Here is a 25,358-nt window from a genome sequence, read left to right as displayed (position 1 = left end):
TTACGGTCCTTCTCAACTCAGGGGATGGATGGGTAACTAGTTGGAGCCAGGCATCCAGAATAGGATGGCCTGACTCCCTGGTCACCACGTACCACACATGGTGTGTGATGGACCTGTTGAGAGTTCCCTCAGAAGGCCAATCCACCCCCAAATGATAGCCAGCTATTTCACAGAATGTTCTCAGATTTCCTGGTTGCAGATTCACTCTGTAATCCTGAGAGTATCCCTTCTTGAAGTTCTCTAGCCTGACCTGAAGTCCTCCTTCCCCGGTGTACCTCCCATGGCAGCGTATGCTCAAAAAACAGTCATGGCTAGATCCTGCTGTTACTGAATATCCTATAAGAATTTTCAGCCACCTTTTAGCTTTTGTGAATCAGTATAAACCCCCAACTGGGAACCCATGTTACACTAGCAGCCAGGGCAGTCACCCTGAGCCATATGAGGTGTGTCACTGGCCTGATAAGAGGCTCAACACTGGCTCCTAGGATAGGGGGGCTCCTAGGGCTCCAGTCAGCTAAACACAATCACACACTTCACAGCCACACAAGTGCACAAGACCTCCCTACTCTATGGTGGCTGAAGACCATGGAGACTTCCTGTTCATAGGTACTCTTCAGATGGAGGTCGGGAGTTGATCAGCCCACATTCTTACTGGGGTTCAAAGACCAGAATAAGCTGTCCCTTTATCTACTTGGTTCCCTCGGGGAAGGCATCTGCTGCAGGATCTTGCCTGGAGGGAAGCATCGACAGGGTTGGAAATCACACCAGGCACTCAGCGGACAGTGGCTTCCGAAAGGAGAGCTCTCCTTGGCATCTGCTTCTCCTGTGGTGGCAAAAGGAAAGCATATGGAAATTATACAGCTATTCAGTAATTGGTGCTGTGAAGAAAGTGAACCAGGAGAGAGCCGGGCCTAGAAGACTGAGTCTCATTTGAAATAGGTTGGGCTGGAAATTTTCATTGACAGTTCAGGCTTGACAGAAGGTTAAAGTATGTACTGGACCCTCTCAAAGCATGCGCTTAGATTTAAAACATCAAGATAAACGGAGGGTTCTGCAGCCAAATGAGTTTGGGATATGTTGATATGAAAGCATTTGACTTTTTTAAATATGTGATCATTCAAAGCTTCAAATACGCAAGAGGGAGCTATAGCCATGTGCCATTTTCCTAATTGTCCTAAAGCCCTTGAGGAGGAGGAGGAGGAAAAGAACGGTAAGGTTAGGGATGCGAGCAGTTAAAGTGTATAAGCCCATGTTTTGTTCCAGGCTCTGTGCTAAGTGTTCTGTGTGCGTGGTTTGGCTCACCACTTTAGCTCCAGCATTTAACACTTCTTTCTTTAACAAGTTTTAACTTAATGCCTTACCTAGGCCAGTTCAAGGGGTAGGCACTGGGAACATAAAGATAAATAAGGTAGAATCAAGTCACTTCACGTAATAACCCCCGAGGAAGGAGAAAATTATAGTACAAATAAATTAAAAGACCCAGATACAGGACGTAGGGAGACCATCAGATGAAAAGTAGGCTGAGGATTAGTGGTGAGGTTTATCTGGTATGGTATGGGAAATAGTACAAGAATTTTTAGCCACCACATGACATTATAACGTAACAACATATGAAAGTACAACATATATGTGTGTGTGTGTGTGTGTGTGTATGAATATAGATTAAAGCCATTGTGTGGATTCTGAGTCCTAAGAACCTCAAAGGACAGAGGAGAACTGCCCATTGGGTTTCTGAGACTATAAATCTAAAACTCCTCATATTTCTTCTTCTCTGTGGCTGGTAATCTTGAACTGCCAAACGTGTGGTTAGGAGTCTAATGTATAAGTCGCTATGGCACCAGGGCTTCCATTTTTATAAAACCAAATTCCCTGAGACCAAGTCAGTTCCAAACCCTAACAACCCTATAGGGGTTTCAAACTGCTGGCCTTGCAATTAGCAGCCCAACAAGTAATCCACTGCACTCGCAAGGCAGAACCCCATCGCCTACCCCCGCCTCATGTCTTTTAAATTATATTTCCACTCACTATGGCAAACGGATAGGAGCCAAGGACTGCACTCGAGAACCTTTGTCTTACTAAGAAATATTGGGACATCAATGAAGGCAGTAGAGTTGAATTTATTGATCTCTTTGGCTGTGTGTCCTGTGAGGGAAAGCAGAGCATCCATTAAATCTGTGCTCGTGGCAGTGGTGCCAGTCCTCAGAAGGAAACAGAAGTTGGAGAGGAAGGCAATTAAATGAATCTCCGGATGGGCGGAGTTTGAGATGCATTGAGGATTTCCAGGCCACTGGAACTAGGAAATAGTAGTCTAGCTGTCAGGAATGCTGGAGATGCCGATCTCATCCTTATTGGCCCTAGAGCACATATTTGAAAGAAGGTGATACTAGATATTATGCATTTAGGAAGATGTCTAAACCAAGTGAAGAACATGGCACAAAATAGCATGTTAAGATTTACAACCTGGTGGTGTAGTGGTTACACATTCGGCGGCTAACAGCAAAGCAAGGGCAACAGTTTGAAAGCACAGCTGCTCCTTGGGAGAAAGACAGGGTTTCGCTCCCACGGAGAGGGAGAATCTCAGAAACTCGCAGGGCGGCGCGGTCCTGTTGCGTTGGATCATTATGAGTTGCCATGGACTCACTGGCAAGGAGTTTGCTGGGCCTTTTTTTTTCTCCCCAACCTTTTCCAGCACCATTAGCCATTGTGTGTGTAGACCCAAGCCACCGAACATGGAGTGCCTAGATGGGCTTTCACAAACTCTGAGAAGGTGATGAAAAAACACAGAAGTGAGAAACGAACAACAACAATAATAATAAGTATCCCACCCACTGACACCCAACTCGTTAGAGACACAAGGCACCCAGATGTTTACTTAACAATTTGCAAACCCAGTCCACCAGCTTCTTCTGTTCTGACAACAGAATCCTGATGTTCATTTGTCACTTCTCCAAAAGAGGCGCCTTGGTCTCTCTTAGGCTGTGGGTCAGTCATACTGATCCCTAGGATTTTCTCGGCTAAAATCTTCATGGAAGCTGATGGTCAAGGGTAACTAGCCCACCATCCTCTTCTCTACTCCACCCCTACCTCCTCACCCACTACTGAGTAGATTCAAACTGCCAACTTTTAGGTTAATTGCCTGTGCCATTAGGGCACCTTGTTTTGTTGTCGATGTATAAGAATTTAGGATTTTTGTTTTGGTTAAGAACACTGGTGGATGAGTATGCATTCTGAGATTAGTGCTAACACTTGTTAAGAAGGCTCTGAAACAAAACACAGTTAAATCTTCTCATGTTCAAACAACACTGATCAGGGAACCTTCTTTTTCTCTACAAACCAAAAGCCACACCCACTGCCATCACATCAATTTCAACTGATAGAAACTATATGTAGCATCTTTGAGAAAGTTAATCTGTATGAAAGCAGCAGCCTCACTGTTCTCCCCCAGAACAGTTGGTGAGTTTGAACCACTGACCTTGCAGTGAGCAGCCCAACACTTAACCAATGGTGCCACCAGAACTCCTTTGTCTCTGAAAACAAACAAAACCTCGCTGTCAGCAACTTGATTCCACTCACAGTGATCCACTAGGACAGAGTAGGACTGATCCTGTGGGTTTCCAAAACTAGAACTCTTTTGCAGGGGTCAAAAGCCTCATCTTTTGCCTCCAGGGTAGCTGGTGGAGTCTCAAGGCTGGCTTTGTGTTAGTCACCCAGTTTGTAACTCACTCCTCCACCAGGGCTCCTTTGTCTCTGAAATATGTTAATTTCAGAATAAGGACCCATAGTTTAGAAATAAAGCTTCTTTTCCACCTTTCATTTACCTTTCTTTCTCATTTAAAATTAATGCATTCCGAGGGTTGGAAATAGACCCATAAAAATCGTAAATCCACATTACTTCACAGTTGTGTGTGGTGTTTTATGTTGATTAGTTTGTTTTAGTAGCACATCCCAAATTGTTAGAACGGAAAGGTCAGCAAGGTAAAATTAAAACACGTACTTAAAAAGATTGTAAACACAGAATAAATTTCAGCCTCATGTAAATGGAGTGTGATTTCCATAATAAAGCCATTATTGTTGTCACTGGTGCATAGCAATAAGGACAAGACAGCAATTACAAAGAATATAGATAATATAGCCCTAGAGTTTCTTAGAATATGACAATTAAAATCATTGAAATCATATTTCCACTGGAAAATAAAGAGGTTTTATGTATCCTCATTGGAATTTACGAACTCCCATTAGTAGATTTTCTTAATGACAGTAGTACAAAATGACACATCTACTTGGCGTGTTTTCCTCTTTCCCACAAGCAATTTGGTTCACTAAAGCCCATTTCAAACTACTTCTTCTTCACATTAGTGATTCCTTGTTAATTTAAGTATTTCAATTAAGTACTTTGATTATTTGATTTTTTTTCTCCATCCTGACACAATCTTGGCCTTCTCAGCATAGTCCTTTTATATGCATATCTTTATGGCTTGGGCTCAATAGTATTTTTGAGCTTACTTTTTATTGCAGACATTGAAATGATTCTTTTCGCTGTAAATTAATTCATTATGAAACATAAGCTTCTCAAAAAAAATTCATTACCATTGAGTCAATTCTGACTCACAGTGACCTTATTCAAGTCTGTATGAGTCAACCTTGATCAAAGCAGCGCATTTATATTTAGATATGCTTAGCAATAACCTTCTAGTATTGCTAAATATAAATGCGCTGCTTTGATAAAGATTGACGGGTACAGAGAACAGGGAAAGTACTAATATTTCACCAAATGTGGAGTTACAGCTTAAGGAAATATGAAACTAATGAGTTTTTGTTAAATGGAGCATGAATTTTTAAGTTGTCAGTAGAATCCATAGTATTTGTTACTCAGCAGTGTGCCCCGTTTCGTTGAGAGCCCCCACATCCGCCACCCCTTCTCCTTTTAAGCACTGCTACTCTGGGTCCTGCTATTCAAAGGTTTCAGGGGCTCATTCCTCTGAAATGGACAGCCTATTCCTTCTTCATCATCTGTTCTTGGTCTGGAAGCTGCAGAAACCTGTTCACCTTGGATTACCCGACTTATATTGGAAATACCCCTGACAGTTTCCAGCATCGCAGCAGCACACAAATCAGCACAGTACGAGAAACTGACAGATAAGTGGCGGTCAATTTGTGGGCTGAGCAAATAATCAGAGAAGCTGGACTATATGAAAATGAATAGGGCATCAGGATTGGAGGAAGGCTTATGAACAACCTTTGATATGCAGATGCCATAACCTTGCTTGGTGACAGTGAGGAAGTCTTAAAGTACTTGCTGAAGACGATCAAGGATTTTAGACTTCAGTATGATTTACAATTAAATGTAAAGACTAACATCAATCAATAGGTATCATCAGGATAAGTGGAGAAAAGATTACATTTGTCAAGGATTTCATCTTGCTCAGATCCACAATCAATGCTTACAGAAGCAGCAGTCAAGAGATCGACTGACTCATTTCTTTGGGTAAATCCACACAAGATCTCTTTAAAGTGTTGAAAAGCAAGGATGCAACTTGGAGGACTAAGGTGTGCTTGACCCAAGCCATGGTATTTTCAATCACCTCATATGCAGGTAAGTGTGGAATATTGATTAAGGAAGACCGAAGAAGAAGATCCCATGCATTTTAATTAGGATGCTAACTAAGAAAGTTGAAAGTACTATGGACGGTCAAAAGAACAAACAGACCTCTCTTGAAAGAAGTACAGCCAAATTGCTTCTCACAGGAAAGGATAGCAAGACTTCATCTTGCATACTTTGGACATGTTCTCAGGAGACATCATGCTTGGTAAAGTGACAGAGCAGAGAAAAGACGAAGCCATTCAACAAGATGGACAGACACAATGACTGCAGCGTCAGGCTCAAACATAAGAACAATTGTGAGGGTGGTGCAGGACGGGGCAGTGTTTCACTCGGTTCTACACAGGGGAGCGCTGAGTCAGAACTGATCAAGGGCACCAACCAACACCACTCTCGGCCCTAGAGAGGTTGGAAGTCCTGTTGAAAGATAAAGTTACCACAAAGCAGATGACATTTACGTTTCATGGCCTCCCACTTGCATGGGTCCCTTCCCAACTCTGAACCTATTTATGTTTTGCGTTTTTTAAAAAGTCTCCCAAAGTTGTATAAACTTCCAAAACCAAAACTCCACTGCCATGGAGTCAGTTCCAACTCAGCGCAACCCGATAGGACAGATTGAACTGCCCCTTTGAGTTTCCCAATCTGTAAAACCGTAGGGGACCAAACAGCCTTATCTTCCTCCCTCAGAGCAGCTGGTGAATTTGAACTGCTGCCTTTGTGGTCAGCAGTCTAACACATGATCCACTACACCAGAGCTTCAGACACACTAAATTTGGATGTGCCTGTGATAGTTAAGGTTTATTGTGCCAACCTGGCTGATGAACACATGTGGTATTAATTGAAGGGCAGAGAGATAAATGGCTCAGCGAGCCCCACCTGTCGTCTCTTGCTCTCTTATGGTCGGACCAGTTGTGCTGCTTTAGCCAGTTCTCTGCCTCAGCTGGCAAAGCTCACTTCCTGTGAGACACTCCTGAGAAGAAGCAGGCCTGATGCAGCCCTGGGTGCTGGAGCAGCCACATGGAGACCTCTGCCAGCACTGAGATGCTTACATGCTCATTGATTCAGCTTTCCTCCTGCATTCAGCATCATTGAGTGTGTTTTGTGAGTTTGAGGAGGACTTTGTAGATCGATGTTGGACATATGGGCTAATGTCAGATTTATGAACTTAGAGTGAACTGGGTTGGGATGCTTAATATACAATTACCCTTTATATAAAACTCTTGTAAAATATGAGTGTTAATGAATTTTGTTTTTCTAGTCTACCCAGTCTAACACAGTGCCTCTAGATACATTTCTTTCTCTGAGATCTTGTCTTTATCAGTGGTTGCCTAGAGTCAGCATACCGAGTGATTCATGACTGGTTACTTCTATGCAAAGGTTGTAATTTGGGGTGCTAAGCTACCACGCTATTGCACACAGTGCCAAAAAGGCATGGGCCAGACGTGTCTCTAGTCTAATCCTAGTATGTTCGCCTGGCTTCTCCACTAGACTTTGTGAACTGTAAGCACTTGCGTTTGTTGTGCTTAGTGCTAGATGCTTAGAGGAACATGCAGGCCACCATTCTGAAAGATTGGTTCCTAGTTGCTCATACAAAATGTGCATGTCCTTTGGTACTCTGTAAGATCTGCAAATATAATTTTGTACTTACACAGTGAGTGCAAAGAGTACAATCACCAAACTTCATACCCAATCTTTGAAAAATTTTGTGAGCTTAGGCCATTTCCTAAAGATCAGAATATTTCATCAAAAGTAAAAATGAGGTTCTGGCCATTTACCAAGTTGAATGATTTCATTAGCCAACAATGATTTTTTATAAAAATGAAATAGAGGCATTAATGACCAAAGAGGTATTCATCTGTATAAGCCTTCCCTTCTATTTTTTATTTTAATTTTCTCTATTGTAGTTATTAGAATAACCCAGAAAAATTTTTTTTTGTTTTCGTACAAAGAGCATATCTGAAAAATATATCAGCACAGTCCCTTTTCTCTAAAAAACTTTTTTTAAATGGCTAAGTTGCTCTTTCCACTGCTCTATCTCCTCCTTTCTCTTTACCATCTCTTCTGGTTCTTTCATATGCCTTGCCTTCCTGAATTCAAGGTTCAAGCTGTTTGCTGATGAAGAACAAGGTATACAGGGGGTGTAAGAACCCAGATCATTGGGAAAAGGACAGCCATGGGACTGGTGAGGGCCAGGCAGCCTGGTGTGAGGTGTGCAGTGCTGAGTGGGCTGGGGGGGATAACGGCAAAGACAGATTGGTTACATACAGCGGAGCTGATCAAAGACACTGAGAATAATGAGAAATGAGCTCATGAACAGAAGGGGGAGTTATAAGAATGGAAAAGGGGAACTTAGAGTCAACGTTATGTTATGGGATAGGAATTAGATGTATTGGTAGGAACTAAGGAATTTCACTGCATTGAGACAGAGAACTCTCTCTCTCTCTCTCTCTCTCTCTCTTTCTCTCTGTATGTGTGTGCATGCGCTTGTTCTCTAACTCTATGAGTAGAGCCTAAGAGAAGCAAGAGTTCAATGGCAATGACCACATCCTAGTTACCCAGATCTTGGTTTCTAAATATGATTCTCCCCTAGAAGAAACCAGAACTGGGGCAGAGAAAATACAAACAAACTCTAAGTATGATGTTTGAATAGGATGTGTACAAAGATGTACACACAGAATGATGGAATAATAGAAGCTACCTTGAAGGGACTCCAGCTAACAAAACAAGAACAATTTAGATGTCAAAACAAATAATAGCAGCAATGGATTTTAATCCATTCAATAAAATAGGAATCCATGAGTCCAGATTTTAAAAAATCTATGAATATATCAAATGTCTCATAAGGAAAAGGATATTTACAGTTGTTCCAAAGTAATAGCACATAAGATACAAAGATAAAAAGTTGAACTTTACAGCAGACAATCCCTGCAGTCATTTCACTTCTCAGGTGACCAAAGGGTCCACTCTCAAAACAAACAGTCACTGCCATCGAGTCGATTGCAGTTCAGAAGGAGCACTGGCAGTATTGTGGCTTAGTTGGGCTTCTAACCCCCAAAGTTAGCAGTTCAAAACCACCAGCTGCTCCTCTACAGAAAGGTAAGACTTTCTAGTCCATTAAAGATTCACAGTTTCCGGAGACCCACAAGGACACTTCTACTCGGTGGTCTCTGATCACTGTGAGACGACTTTCAGTTAGGGGACAAATTGAAAGTCTGCCATTCAAAGGAATGCGATGAGGAGAGTAGGGAATCCCTTCTGGATGCTTCCGCCAAAGTTTAGCATCTCAGTCTCATGAGGAGACCTCAGACAAACTCAAATGTAAGTACATTCTACACGAAAAACTGGCTTATCTTCTTCAAAATGCCAGGATTTTGAAAGTCAGGGACACAGAAAGAAGCCATTTGGGGTTAGAGGAGATTGTAAAATGAGTGTACTGGGCAAGGAGTGGTTCTAAACTGGATCCGAATGCTGCTAAGGAAATGACTGGGGTAATTAGCCGGTCTTGGATGAAATCTCTGTGGTAGTAATGTAAACAAACAGATAACTCATTGCCATCAACTCAATCCTGATTCATAGCAACCCCCATAGGGCTTTAAGACTATACATTTTGTTTGTTTGTTTTTTAATGCTTTTATTGGGGCTCTTACATCCCTTATCACAATCCATACATTCATCCAGTGTGTCAAGCACATTTACACATATGCTGCCATTATCATTTTCAAGCAGTCTCTTCTCTCTTGAGCCCCTGATATCAGCTCTCCATTTCTTCCCCCGCCCTCCCCCGCCCACCCTCCCTCACAAACCCTTGATAAATTATAGATTATTTTTTCCATATCTTACATCGTCCTCTGTCGCCCCTCACCCACTTTTCCATCACTCCTCCCCCTGGGAGGAGGTTCTAGATTGATCCTTGTGATTGGTCCCCCCTTGCTCCCCCCACCCTCCCCTAATCCTCCTGGTATCTCTACTATCCTTGTTGGCCCCGAGGGTTTTATCTATCCTGGATTCCCTGTGTTGTGGGCTCTTATCTGTAGCAGTGTGCATGCTCTGATCTAATCTGATTTGTAAGGTCGAATTGAGGTCATGATAGTGGGGTGAAGGAAGCACCAAAGAGCTAGAGGAAAGTTGTGTGTTTCATCAGTGCTATACTGCATCCAGACAATATCATCTTTCTCCCTAGGAGAGCTGATGGGATTTGAACTGCGAGTCTTTCATTGAGCCATTCATGTAGTAATGTAGTACTCTTAATTTTCTGGTTTGATGGTTGTATTGTGCTTATGTGGGAGAATGTCTTATAGGAAATACATATAAAAGGTATTCAGAGGGGGGTGATGGATAAGGTGGATAATACTCAACTGTTTAGAATAAAATCATTTTTAATGTTTTACCCTACTTTTTGTAAGTTTGTTTCAGAACAAAATAAAACACACAGTTGGCTGGTTTTGTATTTAACGGTGTGAATATCCTGTGCATGTGAATTTTAGGTGCGAATTGATGACAGTGGGTAAATATGGACTTTGAGGTCTGTTTTGAGGTCGTCAGTGGCATGGCCTTTCAAATAGTTTGGAAACTTTTATTTGTGGCTGTTAAGATCTGTTCTTATTTCTCAATCTTATATGACTTGTCACTTTACAGTTAAAATTCCAAATGGGGGAAAAAACTGGAAGGATTATGTCATCCCTTGGTCTTGAAGAATCTGTTGTGAAAACTACTGACACAAATTGCATGAGGAAATGATGGGTAGAATAAGTGCAGGGTTGATAGGAGTGAATTAGTCAGTTTATCTCCTCTACTAACCTTAGGTATAAGTCTTGGTGTCTGCTCAGGCAGGAAAAGAAGATGAATACAGAGATATTGTCTTGTGATAATCTTTAAGCCTTAAACCCAAACATCTCCTTGATTCTTCATTTAACCAAAGAGGCTGGCTTACACAGTAAAGAAGGTCTTCTTTGAGCATTGTGCTCTTCTCAGGAGCAATCGATGTAGGATGAAATTGGCACCAGCAACTCAAAAGGCTTGACAGGAAGCTGAATGAGTAGTAGGTTTATGTTAATAGGGGTAGAACACTTTGGTATAGAAGGTGACATGGTTGCACAATTTAAAAGATATAAGTAGTACTGACTTGTTTATGTCGAAATTGTTGAATAGATGTTTGTTCTGTGTTTCAACACAGCAAAACCAAAAATAAATGAAATTTAAAATAATGGAATACAGGGTGAGGATATACTGACACCATGAGCATCTTTCTGCCTACCATTTTCTGGTGGGACACTAAAGACATCCACTCTTCCACTGAGATTGATTTATTATTTCACAGCTATAGTTTGTAGGAGCCCAGGTGGTGTAGTGGTTATCCATTGGGCTGCAATCCCATGGTTGGCAGTTCAATACCACCATAAACAGGAACAATCTTGGAAATCCACAGGGGGTTGCTATGAGCCAGCATTGACCGGAGGGCAGGGAGTTCATAGTTGTTAGAGGCATTTTCTCAACAGTCCAGTAGGTGGTACTGTAGGAGAGGAACAGTTAGCCTTCCTCGCCCCATCCTAACTCCCTTTCCCACCAGCAAACCCATTAGGAAAGAGAGAGAATGTGGACTCAGCACTGTGCTTTCTCTTCTCTGGCACAAGAATGGAATTTCCAAGGTTGTTCTTCAGAATGGGCACTTAAGCACATAGAATGCTACAAAAAGCCAAATAAATAAATAATGTGACTATGCAATATTCTGAGGCTCAAAACATTATTTTTGTGTGTATGTTTGTTTTTATAATTTCTAGAAATCCCTCTGGTTTTATATCTCTTTGCCCTGATCTCCATGACATGGCTCTGGGGAGGACTTCACATGGCCTACAGACACTTCTGGATGTTGGTCCTCTTTGTCATTTTCAACAGTCTGCAGGTAAGGCTTATCAATTCTGTACCTAATGTATCTAAGGAACACAGGACCTGTATTTTTTCATTGTTAACAATAAAGTGTCCACATACTGGTGAATTTTTGTACATAATAACTTTGCAAAGAGCTATAAATTAAATTATTGTGGGCTAAGCAAAACAAGTTTGGAATAAAATGATTGGGGGATCTAACTCTGAAATATATTCATATCTTTGAAATATATTCAGATATACTAGAATACATTTATATTCTAGTTTACTCATACAATCAGGAAAGGCAAAACATTGACTCTTTTCCCTTTTGGAAATATATCCACATAGTTAGACAAATCTATTTCTTTTGCTGGAAGGTATATAAATCTGGGAGGTGGTAGCCGGATAGGGCCAATCAACTATTTGGACCTGGGTTGTATCTTGAAGTTAGATTAGTTGACTAGCGAAATAGAAAGTGATGTCCAACCAGCACTCTCTCAAGTGTGGTTCTCAGTGAAATAAGAGTCTTTGGGTTCACTGAAAAATGGTTAACATCCCCCCAAAGCCCGACTTCAATTCCTTTTGTGGGAGTGCTTGGATAACCTAACTAGAAATTATATTAACTGTAGCAGAATTTAAAACTGACTTTTTAAATGTTTTTGTTAAATGGAAAAAAGTTTGCACCCTGAAATTAACAAGCAGAGCAGATGAACACACTTTATTTTCCAAAGTGAAATACTTCCTTCTAGAATAAGACGATTTCTTAAATTTACCACTCTCAGTAGTCAAGGTTACCACCATCTTCCAGGAAAACGTGTGTGTGTGTGTGTGTTGGGGGTGGGGGTACAACAACAACATAGTTATGTATATTTAACAGCCCTAGTTGTAACATAGTGGGTTAAGCTTTGGGATACTAATTGCAAGGTCAGCAGTTCAAATCCACCAGACCTTCCTCACGAGGAAGTTGAGACTGTCTGGTGACATAAAGATTTACAGCCTAAGAGACTGTAGGGAGCAATTCTACTATGTCCTACAGGGTTACTATGAATCAGAATCAACTCAATAACAATAAGTGTATGTACATATGCATACATATATATATTTAGGATTATAGAACGTAAGGTAAGTATAACTGACTATCAGTACATCTTGATTTGCTTTTTAGGAAATAAACTTTTTAGTGAAATCAAGGCTACATGAGAGTGTCTATCAAAGCATAGCATCTATTAGGACAGGAAATATAGCAATTCATTTTAAATTTTAGAATGAAGTTGACATAAAATATGTATGTGTGTGAATTGTGGGTATATATGTATGTATGTATATGTAGATCGATAATAGGTATGTGCATAGATCTCTTGGTAGATATATATGTCCCAATATTATATATATGTTATATTTACAAAGGAAAGTAAAAAATTATTGCTACCATGGTTCCAGTTTTTACATACATGGGCTTATTCCAAGCAAATGATGCTTCAACATGGCTCTACTGTCACTGGATAGCTGCACACAAGTTCTCTCATTAATTCACTTGTCTTAGATTCATTAGGGTCTTAGAAATCCAATTAAAAATTGGCTCAAAAATATGCAGGCTTATGAGAGTAAGAATTAGATGTGTACGCATTAGGACCAGTAGCCATTGGGATCAACATTTACCCAAAGACAAAGATCAGAGGGTTAGGAAAGAAAGAATAGAGACATGAAACACAAGCCAGAAGTGGTACGGGTGATGTTACATTGAGAGAATTGTAATGCGTTAGATAAACAATGTGTTTGAATCATTAAATGTATACACACACACAGATATGTATATATACACACACACACACACACCAACTTACAAACCTACACATACGTATCTAAATATAGATAGAGATATAATTGAGTATCTACTACCTGATAGGCTGTACACTAGTGCTGCCAATACAAGGATGAAAATGACAGCCTTGGTCTTCCATGATCTACTGATTCAAAGGAGTGTTTAGTCAGTTAGCTAAAGTAATATAATCCAGCAGATGCCGTGTGTGGCAGTTACATAATCTCCTGTCAACTTGTGAAGGGGTGGAGTCTAGCCTGTCAATCAAGCCACAGCTTGATGACCTCATTTGGAGGTGCAAAGGAGATAAGTAGCTCACTGGAAGCCAGATACACTCACTCCCTGTGAGACATTCCCATTGACAAGACACATGGAGTTCTGCTGATAGAGCCGGAGGCCTGGAGTGGGAGGAGCCACATGGAGACCCACGCCAGCACTGAGATGCTTCCCCTGCCACTGGATCCCCAAGACATTCCACCCACTGGCCTTTGATCATCCTGCATTCGGTGACTTTGCATGGCTGTGGGAGTCTAAAGAGGAATTTATGGACTAGTATCGACAGATGGGATAATATCAGACTTATGGATTGATCTGGACTGCGCTTGGATGTTTTCTGAATATATAATTGCTTTTTGATATGAAGTTCTCTCTTACACACATGTGAGTATCTATGAATTTGTTTCTCTAGTCAACCCAGACTAACACACTGTGTAAACCAAATGTGATGAAAGTTGAGTGAAGGGACTGCCTAGGCCTACCAGTGCTAGCATTTGACCTGAGCCTCAGAGGTGAGCCACGCATAGCACAGGCCCCGTGTCAGTCACTTTTCAATCCCTAGGGCATAGTAGAACTTCGGTCCAAGTCCCATCTGACATCCTACCAAGGCACTTCACTTAGCTGTGACACAATAATACACAGCAGAGTGCCTTAGAGTTTTATCATCTAACTGGCAACTTTTTAAATTGAGAAATTTCCCATGCAATCTCAATTTCTGAGTTTTCTCAAAAGCAATACTTGAATGGCAATGGTTTCAAGTCCTGAAGATGCTGCTTTAGATGAGGCATGTTGCCTCGAGTTACACGTGATAAGCAGGCACTTTCTTGTGTTTATTAAATAAATGATGAGAATATGGTTAAAGATGAGTATTTCAGGCAGAAAACCAAAACCCAACTCACTGCCTTCAACTCAATGCTGACTCATAGCGACGCTTAGGACAGGTTAGTACTGCCCCTGTAAGTGTCCAACACTGTAAGGGTTAATGGGAGTAGCAACCTCTTCTTTCTCCCGTGAAGTCAGTGGCTGGTGGTTTTGAACTGTGAACATTGGGGATCCGAGCCCAACACGTAACCACTTTGCCACCAGGCTTCCAGCTTTCAGGCAGAACGAACAATATTAGCATAGACTTCTGAAAGAAGTTCACTCACTTATCTAGCTGCTCAGTAGAAAGACGAAGCTATCGCCTCCCATACAGATTGATAGTCTCAGAATCCATGTATGGAATCATTGTCGATCTGAATCAGCGGCAATAGAGTTTTGTTGTTGTTGTTATTAGATTAGCCTTTCCAGTGGCTGATTTTTCAGAAGCCTGTCTCCAGGCCTTCCTTCTACGATGCCTCTGGGTGGACTCCAACCTCCAGGCTGTGGGCTAGGTTTCTGAGCTTGTTAACCTTTCCCACCACCCAGACTCCTAATGACTCTTGGTTAGCCAGTGATGTGCGGCCTAACAGAGCAACGTCACTTAGTATCGGCAAATTGGGGTGAATTGCGGCACATCGGCACCTCCTATAGTTATAAGGGAGGGCACATGCAATGAGAAGGCTGTAGGGCTTATTTTGTGTAGGGGTGAGTTGCGTTAGGGAGTATGGATGACGTCATTGTAAATACAGTTCCAGGACAGCAGAGAAAACAGGTTTTGGAGTTTCTAGAGAGCCAAATGTTTGAACTACTAAGTTTATTCAAAAAGAAGGCTAGAGGAAAAAACTGTGAATAAGGAATCAGAGAATTTCGGGAGAACAAGGAGACAGCAGTTTGAAGAGGATAGAAAAGAAAGCTTCAAATGGAAATGATGCCTAACGTTGTCAAGTGTAGCTAAGACGTTAAATAGGAACCAAAAGAGCATTCTGGTCTAGTGTAGGGATTCCTAGATTGGGACATGCATCAAAATCCCATGGAGGGCTTGGTAAAACAGGTTACTTGGCTCCGCCCCTAGAGTTTCTGATTCAGTTGGTCTGGGGTGGTCTCTGAGAATTCACATTTCTTGTCTGTATCTGGATTATGCTCGTCTGAGAACCACAAGTCTAGTGGAAGATGATCTTAACTTTAGTAGCCTCTAGAGCCCTGGTGGTGTAATGGTTATGTGGTGGACTGAGATCAGCATGATCGACAGTTTGAAACCACCAGCAGCTCTGAGAGAGACAGACTGGGCTTTCTACTCCCGTGAACAGTTAACAGTCTCCGAAACCCACAGTGTGGGTCACTATGAGTCAGCATTGACTCAATGACAGTGGGTACTGACCTCGACAGGACCCCTGGGGACACTGTGGGCTAAGCTGGGGGCTGCTAAATAACCAGATCAACAATTCAAAGCCACCAGCTGACCCGGGGGAGAGATGGGGCTGTCTGCTTTCATGAGGATTTAGTCTTAGGAACCTGTGAAGCAGTTCTATTTTGCCCTGTGATTCAGAGTTGACTCAATGGCAGTGGATTTGGGTTTGATTACTGACCTCAGCGGAGCCATGGCTACTTATTGAATTCTACTTCCTTCAACTCTGAAATGGAGATAAATACTACTTGGGATTAGAGTGGTGATTTAATTAAATGACATAATGAGTATAAAGCAACTGTACAGGACTACTAATATAAAGAATCATTTTTATTATTCAAGAAGTTTAACGGAGAATGCAAAGCAAGAACACAATACTTAGAGAGGTTGTTTGATTGAAAGTAAGTATTGTATTTTTTTAACTTGTTGTGGAAAATACCAATAAAGAAGCAAGAACCTGGTAACTGGATGAAAGACTGGCTATGCAGGGAAGATCCTGGAGGAGACAGGGAGAATACAGAAGAGGGGTGGAGGGTTATTTGAGGGGAGTAGAGAGTTTTGTTTTGTTTTCTTAGAGGCCAGGGAATGAAAGGAAAGATTGGTGAACCTGACAAACTACCAAGGACTCAAAAGAGTGGAACGTGGATGGCATTTGTACCTAATGCCCTTTTCCCCCTGAAATGCAGGAAGCAAGGTCATTTGCTGAGAGAAATGGGTTGAAAGCCTGAGATAGAACAGTGAAAGGCAGTGGTGGGATTCAGCTGGTTTGTACTAGTTTGGGAGAACTGTTTCCTAATTTTGTGTTCAGTTCGGCAGTTAAAATGGCACTTGTAATCAAGGGTCTCTCAGAGATGGGTGGCTGGACCTAATTTGGTGAATGCACAACATTGATACCTTTATAGGGCCAAATTTACATTCCTTACTCGTTTTTAGCATTCATCTGCCCAACAGTGTATTCTAAGTGCCCATATTAATGTTCGCTCCATTCATAATACAAAAAAGTAGACAGAACTATGCTTGTAATACTTTCATTTCATAAAACTCATTATACTTAAATTTTTTTCCCAACAGTTTTATTGGCACATAATTTACATGTCAGACAATTGAATAGTTCAATTGTTCAACCATATTAAGGGAAATTTTACAATCACCACCACATCTTTCTTAAAGCACCCCCCCTCCCCATGGTTAAATCACCTTGAATGTGAATCGTGCAGTCACAATCAGTTGATGAAATAGTCCCTTTTTATTTCCTTGTGTTTGTTACTTGAGGAAACAAGCATATAATGTAAAGAGCAAACGTGCCAAACAACCAGAGGGGGACATGCTGTCTTTCAGTTCAGCCTTGTGTTCTGCCCCAAATTCCCATGAGATAGTAAGTGAATTATGCAATTCCTGAAACTTTTCAAAGAGTTAAAAATATTGTTAGAATAATTGTTGTAAGTTCAGCAGAAGTGGAAAGGGATTTTTCAAAGATGAACATAATAATATGTTCAGAGAAGAGAAGTCACTGTTTCTAACATCAAACACAATGACTAGTGTCGAATTGGTATACCTCTTAAGGAATGGAATCCTCCTTGCACAGTGAAAAGATGGTCAAGGATAAATCCCTCAGAAGATGATGTTCGGATAAAAACAAAGAATATTCCAAGTCAGGACACCAATCAAGAAGCAGTATAGAAATATCTTTAATAGTTTATTGTTTTTCTCCAGGTATTATTTAATACTGTTCATTAATATTTTAAAAATATTTCTTATAACAATCTAGTTTGGGGTAGCTCTTATTGTTCTTATTTAAGTATTTACTGTATGAAAAAATAAATTACCTTTTGGTCTATCTCCTTTTTTATATTCTTAAACTGGTCTTTAGGGCAGCAAATCATTTGTTAATTTATTTGAATCCCACCAATGAGAAGAGATTTCTTTGCAGAAAGTAAATATCTCCCTTAGCTCAGATGCATTCGGTGCTCTTGTGGCATAGGGGGTTACGTGTTTGCCTGCTACCTGCAGGTCACCTGCTGATCTACGTGAGGCAGACTAAGCTTTCTACTTCCATAAAAAGTTACAATCTTACACTGGCTGATGACCGCGGTTAGTGTAAGACATGAAAAACAAATTATAAGTGATCATGTGTTCATGGGGGAGGAAAAAATGAGGAGCTGACACCAAGGGCTCAACTAGAAAGAAAGTGTTTTGAAAATGCTGATGGCAACAAATGTACAAATGTGCTTGACACAGTGGATGGGTGAATAGATTGTGATAAGAGTTGTACGAGCCCCTGATAAAATGATAAAAAAAAAATTTACACTCTTCGAAACTTTGAAAGAACAGTTCTGTAGGGTCATTATAGGGTCACTCTGAGTCTGAATCAATTGGATGGAAGTGAGTTTGGTTTTTGGTTTATGGTCAGTTGGAAAATGGTCAAGGAACGGAAGTGCTTAAAAATCTGTGGGAATCAATGGCGGTTGGAAATCGTAAATATATTATTAAACCAGTTTGCAAAAATTAAAGAAGTTTAAATATTAAGGATGGAGTGATTTCCATTGTCTCCCAGAAAACCTCATATATGTGAAAAACAAAACTAACCAGTTCTTCTAAAGATCTGTAAAGTAAGGAGATTGTTAAGTATTGAGTATGTTTCATGAAGTGCTGTAAATGTCAGCCATTGAAGACCTCTGAGCATTTAACAAGTCACCACGAGATAGAGCCATGCTAGTGTACAACAGGGTTATTTTGATTGTTTGTATTGTTTAACTCATAATTCCAATGGCCTTGGAGCTCTTCATTTTTCTCAGAAGGGTTTCTGAGTGCACTGAACCTGGTAACTAACTACCAGTGAGTACAAGAGTACCTCTCTCCCACCAGTTTATTAACCCCAGCAGGGAAAAATTTAATCCCTAATAGGAAGAAATTGGAGAAACTGAAGTGCCTTCCCTGTGCATTTTATCCCATCCAGAAACTAATCAAACAATGACAGTCCTGGATCATGAGCAGACTCTAAGTATGGAAAGAATGGAACTGACTTAAATAAAACTACTTGGAATAGAATTCCCATTAAGGAATTCAATTAATTCAAGAGGGAAGGTAGGCAAGTGCTAGGTAGGAAAGAGCAACAGATATCTACTACATATATCTTATTTTTTGTTATTTATTGGTGTGTTAGGCTGGGCTCTCTAAGAATAAAAGCCAGTGGTGTGTGTGTGTGTGTGTGTGTGTGTGTGTGTAGAGGGAGAGAGAGAGAAAGATTTATGTGGGGAAAATAGCTCATAATTATAGAAGTGGGTGAGTTCAGATCAATTCAACTTTTGGGCTCAGATGCTAAGCTGAAGGCTTACTTGAGAAGTTAACTTGAGTAGCTACAGGGGGTGATTAAGGAGGAAGCAGGAAAACCAATCAGGTGGCAGGAAGCTAGTAGATGCTGAGACAGATGAATCCCAGATCAGCAAGTCAGACTTTGTGGCTGCAGATTCTAGGGAATCCAAGTCAGCAGATCAGAGGCAGATCAGATGGCAAGCCACCGATAGCTCCCAGGATCATCAGGCAGTATGGTGGGCCATTAGCTCAAGTCCAAAGAACCAGAGGTTGATGAGCCAGGTGCATGATCCAGAAAAAAACAATAAGCAAACACGCATCCCCCTAGTGTGCACTTACATAGGCATTGAGCCACACCCCCAAGGACTTAAACTTGGTAAACTGATTGCACTCCACTCCAATCCTCCCACAACTGCTTGGCTGATCACAGCAGATCCCATCATGGAGTTGATTACATTATAGTAGGTCCTACCATAGTGGATTACTACACTAAAGCACTGAGAATCCAGACCCAGCCAAGTTGACACAAAAGCTAATGATCGCAATTGGTATGTTTGACAAAGCCAAGAAGAGTTATTGGTTAAACCACTAGGAAACATCTTTAGTGCGACATTAGTTTATTATGAATATCCTTAGGATCCACTGAGAGCTAGCTAGTGTTATCCACAGGAAAGGCATATGGAACTGTTTGTTACTTTTAATTACTGATATATTAATCCAAAATTTCATTTTCTTGACCTCATCTAATAATAATAAATTAATAGTGTTGATTTCAAAGTGAATTTATGCTAATACTTATATAGATCTTAGCTTTCTTAAATGGCTTAGTCCAAGATACATGAGGGGGCTTTAAAAAGGCCCCTGGAAATAGGAATTAAAAAACCATGCAGCTTTTTGAAGCCTATTCATATTTTAACTCATGTAATGATTAATGAGGGGTAAATAAGCAAGCATGAGATTCAGCTGGTAGGTATTGGTAGGACCCTAACAGTCATTTTAATGTGGAAATACCTACTCAACCCCTCTGCATGCGGCCAGGCTCCCACCTATTTTGGCTTCTTCCCTTGCCTCCCAGATCACCAACAGCTAAAAGCTAATTCCTGATATAGCAGGGAGCTTCTAGTTAGTTCCTTATTTCAGTGCTAGACCTGCAGCCAGTCTCATTGATCAGTGCTTATGTCATACTAGATGCTAAATATTTTGCAAATCGCTCCTAGTTGTAAATATTTTTAAGTACTACTTTTAGCATGAACCAGTTTCACACTGGCATACAGCATTTGCTGCAGGATGCGGTCGGTCTCGAGTTCTCACAACGTGCTGGCGTGTGGGAAAGCTTATGTGAGATCATGCGGACAGCGGGCAGTAACTTCTTCAATATGCTAGAAAATCAGTGTTTGGAGAAGGCTCAGATACAGAGAAGCAGCTTTCCAAAAACTGATAGATACTCTTTTTGGAATACGTAAGCTAGCAAGGGAGTGAAATTTTACACAGTCCTGGGGTCTGACACTCCTCAGTTTGTCAGTTGTGAGACTGTATTCTCCAGAGCCCTGTTTGAACATCTTGTAATCGACTTATACATGTTCGTTTATATAAGCATCTGGTCTCTAGCTGTGCCATGCCATTTTTAAAACCATTCCCTATTTCAGAGAAGGAATCACAACATGGAATGTGTAGCTAAAAATATATCTGTATTCAAACTGAAGAATCAGCTGGTTAAAATGATTTTCATTCCCAGTCCCATGTCTTCAACTGCTAAATACTGAGAAATAAATGACTCAGAGGTGGGAACAGTTTCTTATCCTCCTCCTTTCTTTTTTTTCTCCCTCAAAGTTTTTTTCATTCTTTTTGTGGCCACTAAAAAGCCACCAAACACACTTGGTGGCACAGTGGTTTAAGCATGGGGCTGCTAACTGTGAAGTCGGTGGTTCCAACCTAACTTTCTCTCTGGGAGAAAGATGAGGCTTTCTGGCCCCATGCAGATGTAGAGATGTAAACCCAAAGGAGTGGTTCCAATCTGCCCTATCAGGGCTCTGGACGTCAGAATTAACTCAACAGTAGTCAGCTTGTTTGTTTGTTTGTAAGTGCCCTGCCTAATAAACTTTAGAAAAACCCCTTTCCTTCTCTGTTTTTTCTCCTCCTCCTCATTCCTCTCTCCATCTCCTTTTTGTCCTTTGTTTTTTCCTTCCTCTTTTCTTCCTTTCTTTCCTTCTTTCTTTCCTTGTTGCTATTCTTGATATTGATTCAAAATCAACTTTAAAACTCAAGTCCCCTTCAAGTGTACCGAGACTGAGGTCTACTAGAGGTTATCAGGGACAGCTGGGGGTGAGGGGGAGAAGACACTACTTAAAGGACACTCAGCTCCTATTAAAAATGGTGGAAGATTTTGGAACCAAATAACGGTGACAGTTGCACTACATGATAGAGTTAACTAATGTCATTGAATAATGGCAAATATATTGGTACACATATATGTACCATAATTTAATAACCTTCTTTAGCACCTAGAACCAGTTCAAACTGGCATCAGTTGTCTGCCATCTTTGAACACTGCTGCCTTTTTCCTACTCTGGTCAAAATTCAACAAGCAAGAGATTTGGTTGCTTTGCAAGACATCCTCTACCTTTGTTTCCATCAGCCTGGCTGCTCCATTGCCTGCCAGTTCAAAGCCCTGATTTTTCACATGAAATGGTACTTGGGTGTCATGACCAATGGATCGTATTTCTTTGCCTGTGCAAGGAAAGGAACAGAGTTCATTTCAAATAGAATGTAGAAACAAATGAATTATTCTCCCTTAATTACCTTTTGTGAGAATTCCCATGTAGCAGCTAACAGGGGTTTAGTGCAGGTGCTTGCTTAGATACAATGTATATTTAGTCTTGGCTCCTTCCTGCTGAGGACAAATAGCTCTTGGGAAATACGCATTGTTATATAATCAGCTACAGAGATCTCATTGTTTAAAAGCACTCCCTTGCATTTACTTCCAACAGTAATAAGAAATACAATTTTGTCATCATTGAAGACTAGGACCTGAACTATTCATAAGGAATGGAAACGCAGTCTTCCCAGAAAACTTTGGGATCTAAATACAAAAGCCAGGAGATGGTAGGGTTGTGTCACTGTTTTACACCAGATTCATCACTATGCTTGTTCTGTAGAGACTCCTGGGCTCTCTGAAACATCTGCACATTTCTATAACTTTACAAAATGAAAACATGGAAGCTGAAGCAAGGAGTTGTATTTACATCGTCTTCCTCTGGTTCTGTCACTCCATCCGTGTTAAGTAGCATCTGGACTGATGAAACATATTTGTGTTTTTATGCAGTGACTATCTTACTCCATCTCACAATGAGTAGCAACATCCGGAATTGTGATCTCAATAGTCTGTTGACTAGCCAGACATGGCTCTTCAGACCAATGTAGGTTTCTCGCTGTGCTTGAACTTGGTTCTTCGCTGAAAAGTGTCAGTGTCTGGCTTGCCACTATACGCCCCGTGACTGTGGTTTTAATCATGAGTGATCTTGACAGACTGCTTTCTGATGCCTGCTTCCTTCTTTCTGAAATATGGGTGATTCTATCACATCCTGTGTTTTTAATGTCTAATTCCACTTATAACGTTTTATTCTATGCCATCTATGAGCATTTACTGTATTATATTTATTGAATTTTAACCATTGAGGAAATGGTATGTGTCCATGAGTGACCTCCTCCAGTTATACAAAGGAGAAGGAGCCCAAAGTGAACTGTCACAAAGCAGATGTCCGACATGCCTCCAGCCACCCACCCAGCCGACATGCCTTCTTTATTTCATTCTGACACCAACCATTCCCTCTCACAGTGCTCTCCTGCTCTGCTATGTTTGATCATTTGTTACGATGGCCATTCTGATTTGGGGGTTTATTAGAGAAGCAGCTAAGCAAGTGGGAAGTGTTAAGGATACAGTTATTTTGTCTACAGAGCCCCTTCCCAACCATGATGGCAGGTGTGTGTCTCTCTGGTCCTTGACCTCTCAAGCCATGGGCTCCCTTGGACTCTGACTCATTCCATGAGCAGGGGAGCCTGTGCTTCTGCCTGGAAGGCTTAGTGTTGCTCCTGTTTGTCTCTTGATCCCAGTGCGGTGACCTCTGTGCCTCTTTGCTTCTGCCACTTCAGAGAGGAGATCGCTTCAGATGGGAGGTTGCTCTCACTGATCTACCCGGTGGAATAGCCTAACTGACCAATTCCCTGAGGGTTTCACACACTGTTTGCATGGACCCATTCTGTCATTTGGTGGGAGTACAAAGACATGGATAGAGAAGACAGACGGAGTAATTTCACTGAACCACAAGCATGTAGCATGACCTTCCACTAAGCATCTTCCATGAATGTTTTTTCAGGGCTGAGTGTTCTTAACATACTACTCCCCACCATGACCCTATTTTCTATTATACTGCATATTCCATTTTCTGTACAACTAGATATATACATTTAAAAAATATTTAACTTATTTTGTGAAAAAATTATTTAAAAATATTTAACTTATTCTGAGAAAGAATTGTATTAGTATTGTTTACTAGCCATGCATTTGAGAAGAGTCTTACCCAACTCAATTAACTCCTTGAAATGCCTGGCACCGCCCTTCTCAGCAAGGTGCTTCTGTTTCTCCTGTCTGATCCATTTCTTCTTTCTTTTTTCCTTTTTCCATGGTTTGTCCTTTTCCTAGCCTGTGAAAAAAACTAGCACACTCGAGACAGTTGAAATAACAAATCTACAAGATTTGGGGAACCTACCACTTTTATAAATCAGCTTAGAGAAATCAAGGCCAATTACTAATTGTGACCTGTTTTCATCTGATGAATCAGACTCATAGCCTTAGCATGAATTTATTATATCTTCCAGGCTCTAACATTTTGTGTTTTTTCAAGCCCCTAAAATGTGATCATGCTATTAAATCTATGCATGTCCTTGTTTTCCTGAATCCCTAACATATATTACCTTTCAGTGCCTTATCAACAGAATTTACATATGGCAGCCAATGCACAACTCCATTAACACTTCTAGGAAAGTACTAGAAGTCTCTGGCTTTATTTTTCTACATTTAATAAATTACTACTGTCTGAAGGCAAAGCCACTTTTGAAACATACAGAACACTGCCTACAATGGCTTCAAATGAGTGGGTGTACATCTCAGGCTTAGAGACCCTGTCTAACACAAAGCCCCTGATGGGAGTGTGCGTTTTCACCCTACATAAACTTAATGAGACTCTGCATTTTACACGATTCCCAGGATTCCTTGTACCCAGGGTGGAAATACAAATTCTCAGCGGGGGCTTAAACCAGACAGAGCCTGGCCAAAAACCTGCCTTATTTCAGAAGCACTTGTCCTGAGTAGGCCGAGTCTTCCAAAATGAAGAGAGGAACTTGTGTTTGAGAGATGTTGCTGTCTCCCTTTTGCTTTGCTTCTCTGCTGTCTGCTCTGTGTGGTCGCCGCATTCTTTACTGAAGATTTGATGGGGTGAACATCTAACTCCCCTCACGCACGAGCAAGAGTTGAGGACTCTCAAGTAGAAGCCTGAGAAAAGAAGTTTGATAGAATTGTGTAATCTAATTACTAGAACTGGATGAGAGACCTGATCATATGTCAAAAGGAAGTTCTTTAAAATTTATATTATTAGAGTTCAATGACTATTAATAGACAAATTAAAATACAGTAAATTATCTTCTGATTTTTTTTATCAAATATATTCCCTCCAAATTGTCATAGCACAGGCTTCGTTCATAATGAAATCATTGCTGTTCCTGTTAAGTACCATTGAGTCAGTTCCACCCCATCATGACCCCATGAACAATAAATGAATCACTGCATGATCCTGGGCCATCCTCACAGCTGTTCCTCTGTCTGAGCCCATTGTTTCAGCCAAGGTGTCCATCCATCTTTCTGAGGGTCTTTCTCTTATTGCCCTTCCTTCCACTTTCTCCAGAGAATAGTCTCTCCCGAAAGCATGTACAAAGTATGTGAGATGAAGTCTCACCATCCTCCCTGCTAAGTAGCACTCTGGCCATACTTCTTGCAAGACAGATCGGTTTGTTCCTTTAGCAGTCCATGGTACCTTCAATATTCTCTCTAGCACCACAATCAAATGAGCCAATTCTACATTCTTTCATATTTAATGTCCAACTTTCACATGGATATGAAGCAATGGAAAAATACCATGGCTGAGGTCAGCACACCTTAATTCTCAAAA

At 40.9% G+C, this 25,358-nt stretch overlaps 1 protein-coding gene across 1 annotated transcript in view; it reads left to right on the top strand.

Annotated features, from left to right (window-relative positions):
- ADGRV1 (adhesion G protein-coupled receptor V1) overlaps positions 1-25,358 on the top strand; it is a 675,247-nt gene that overhangs the window by 570,818 nt on the left and 79,071 nt on the right. Inside the window, exon 83 of the mRNA XM_045285199.1 lies at positions 11,377-11,498. Coding sequence (XP_045141134.1) covers positions 11,377-11,498 — 122 coding nt within the window. The remainder of the gene's footprint in view (positions 1-11,376; positions 11,499-25,358) is intronic.

This window comes from Echinops telfairi, unplaced genomic scaffold (assembly GCF_000313985.2).
Source record: "Echinops telfairi isolate 266 unplaced genomic scaffold, ASM31398v2 ScPeMD7_7469;HRSCAF=8507_1, whole genome shotgun sequence".
In the NCBI taxonomy this organism is placed as follows: Eukaryota; Metazoa; Chordata; class Mammalia; order Afrosoricida; family Tenrecidae; genus Echinops; species Echinops telfairi.
This window is presented reverse-complemented; position numbering and strand designations above follow the sequence as displayed.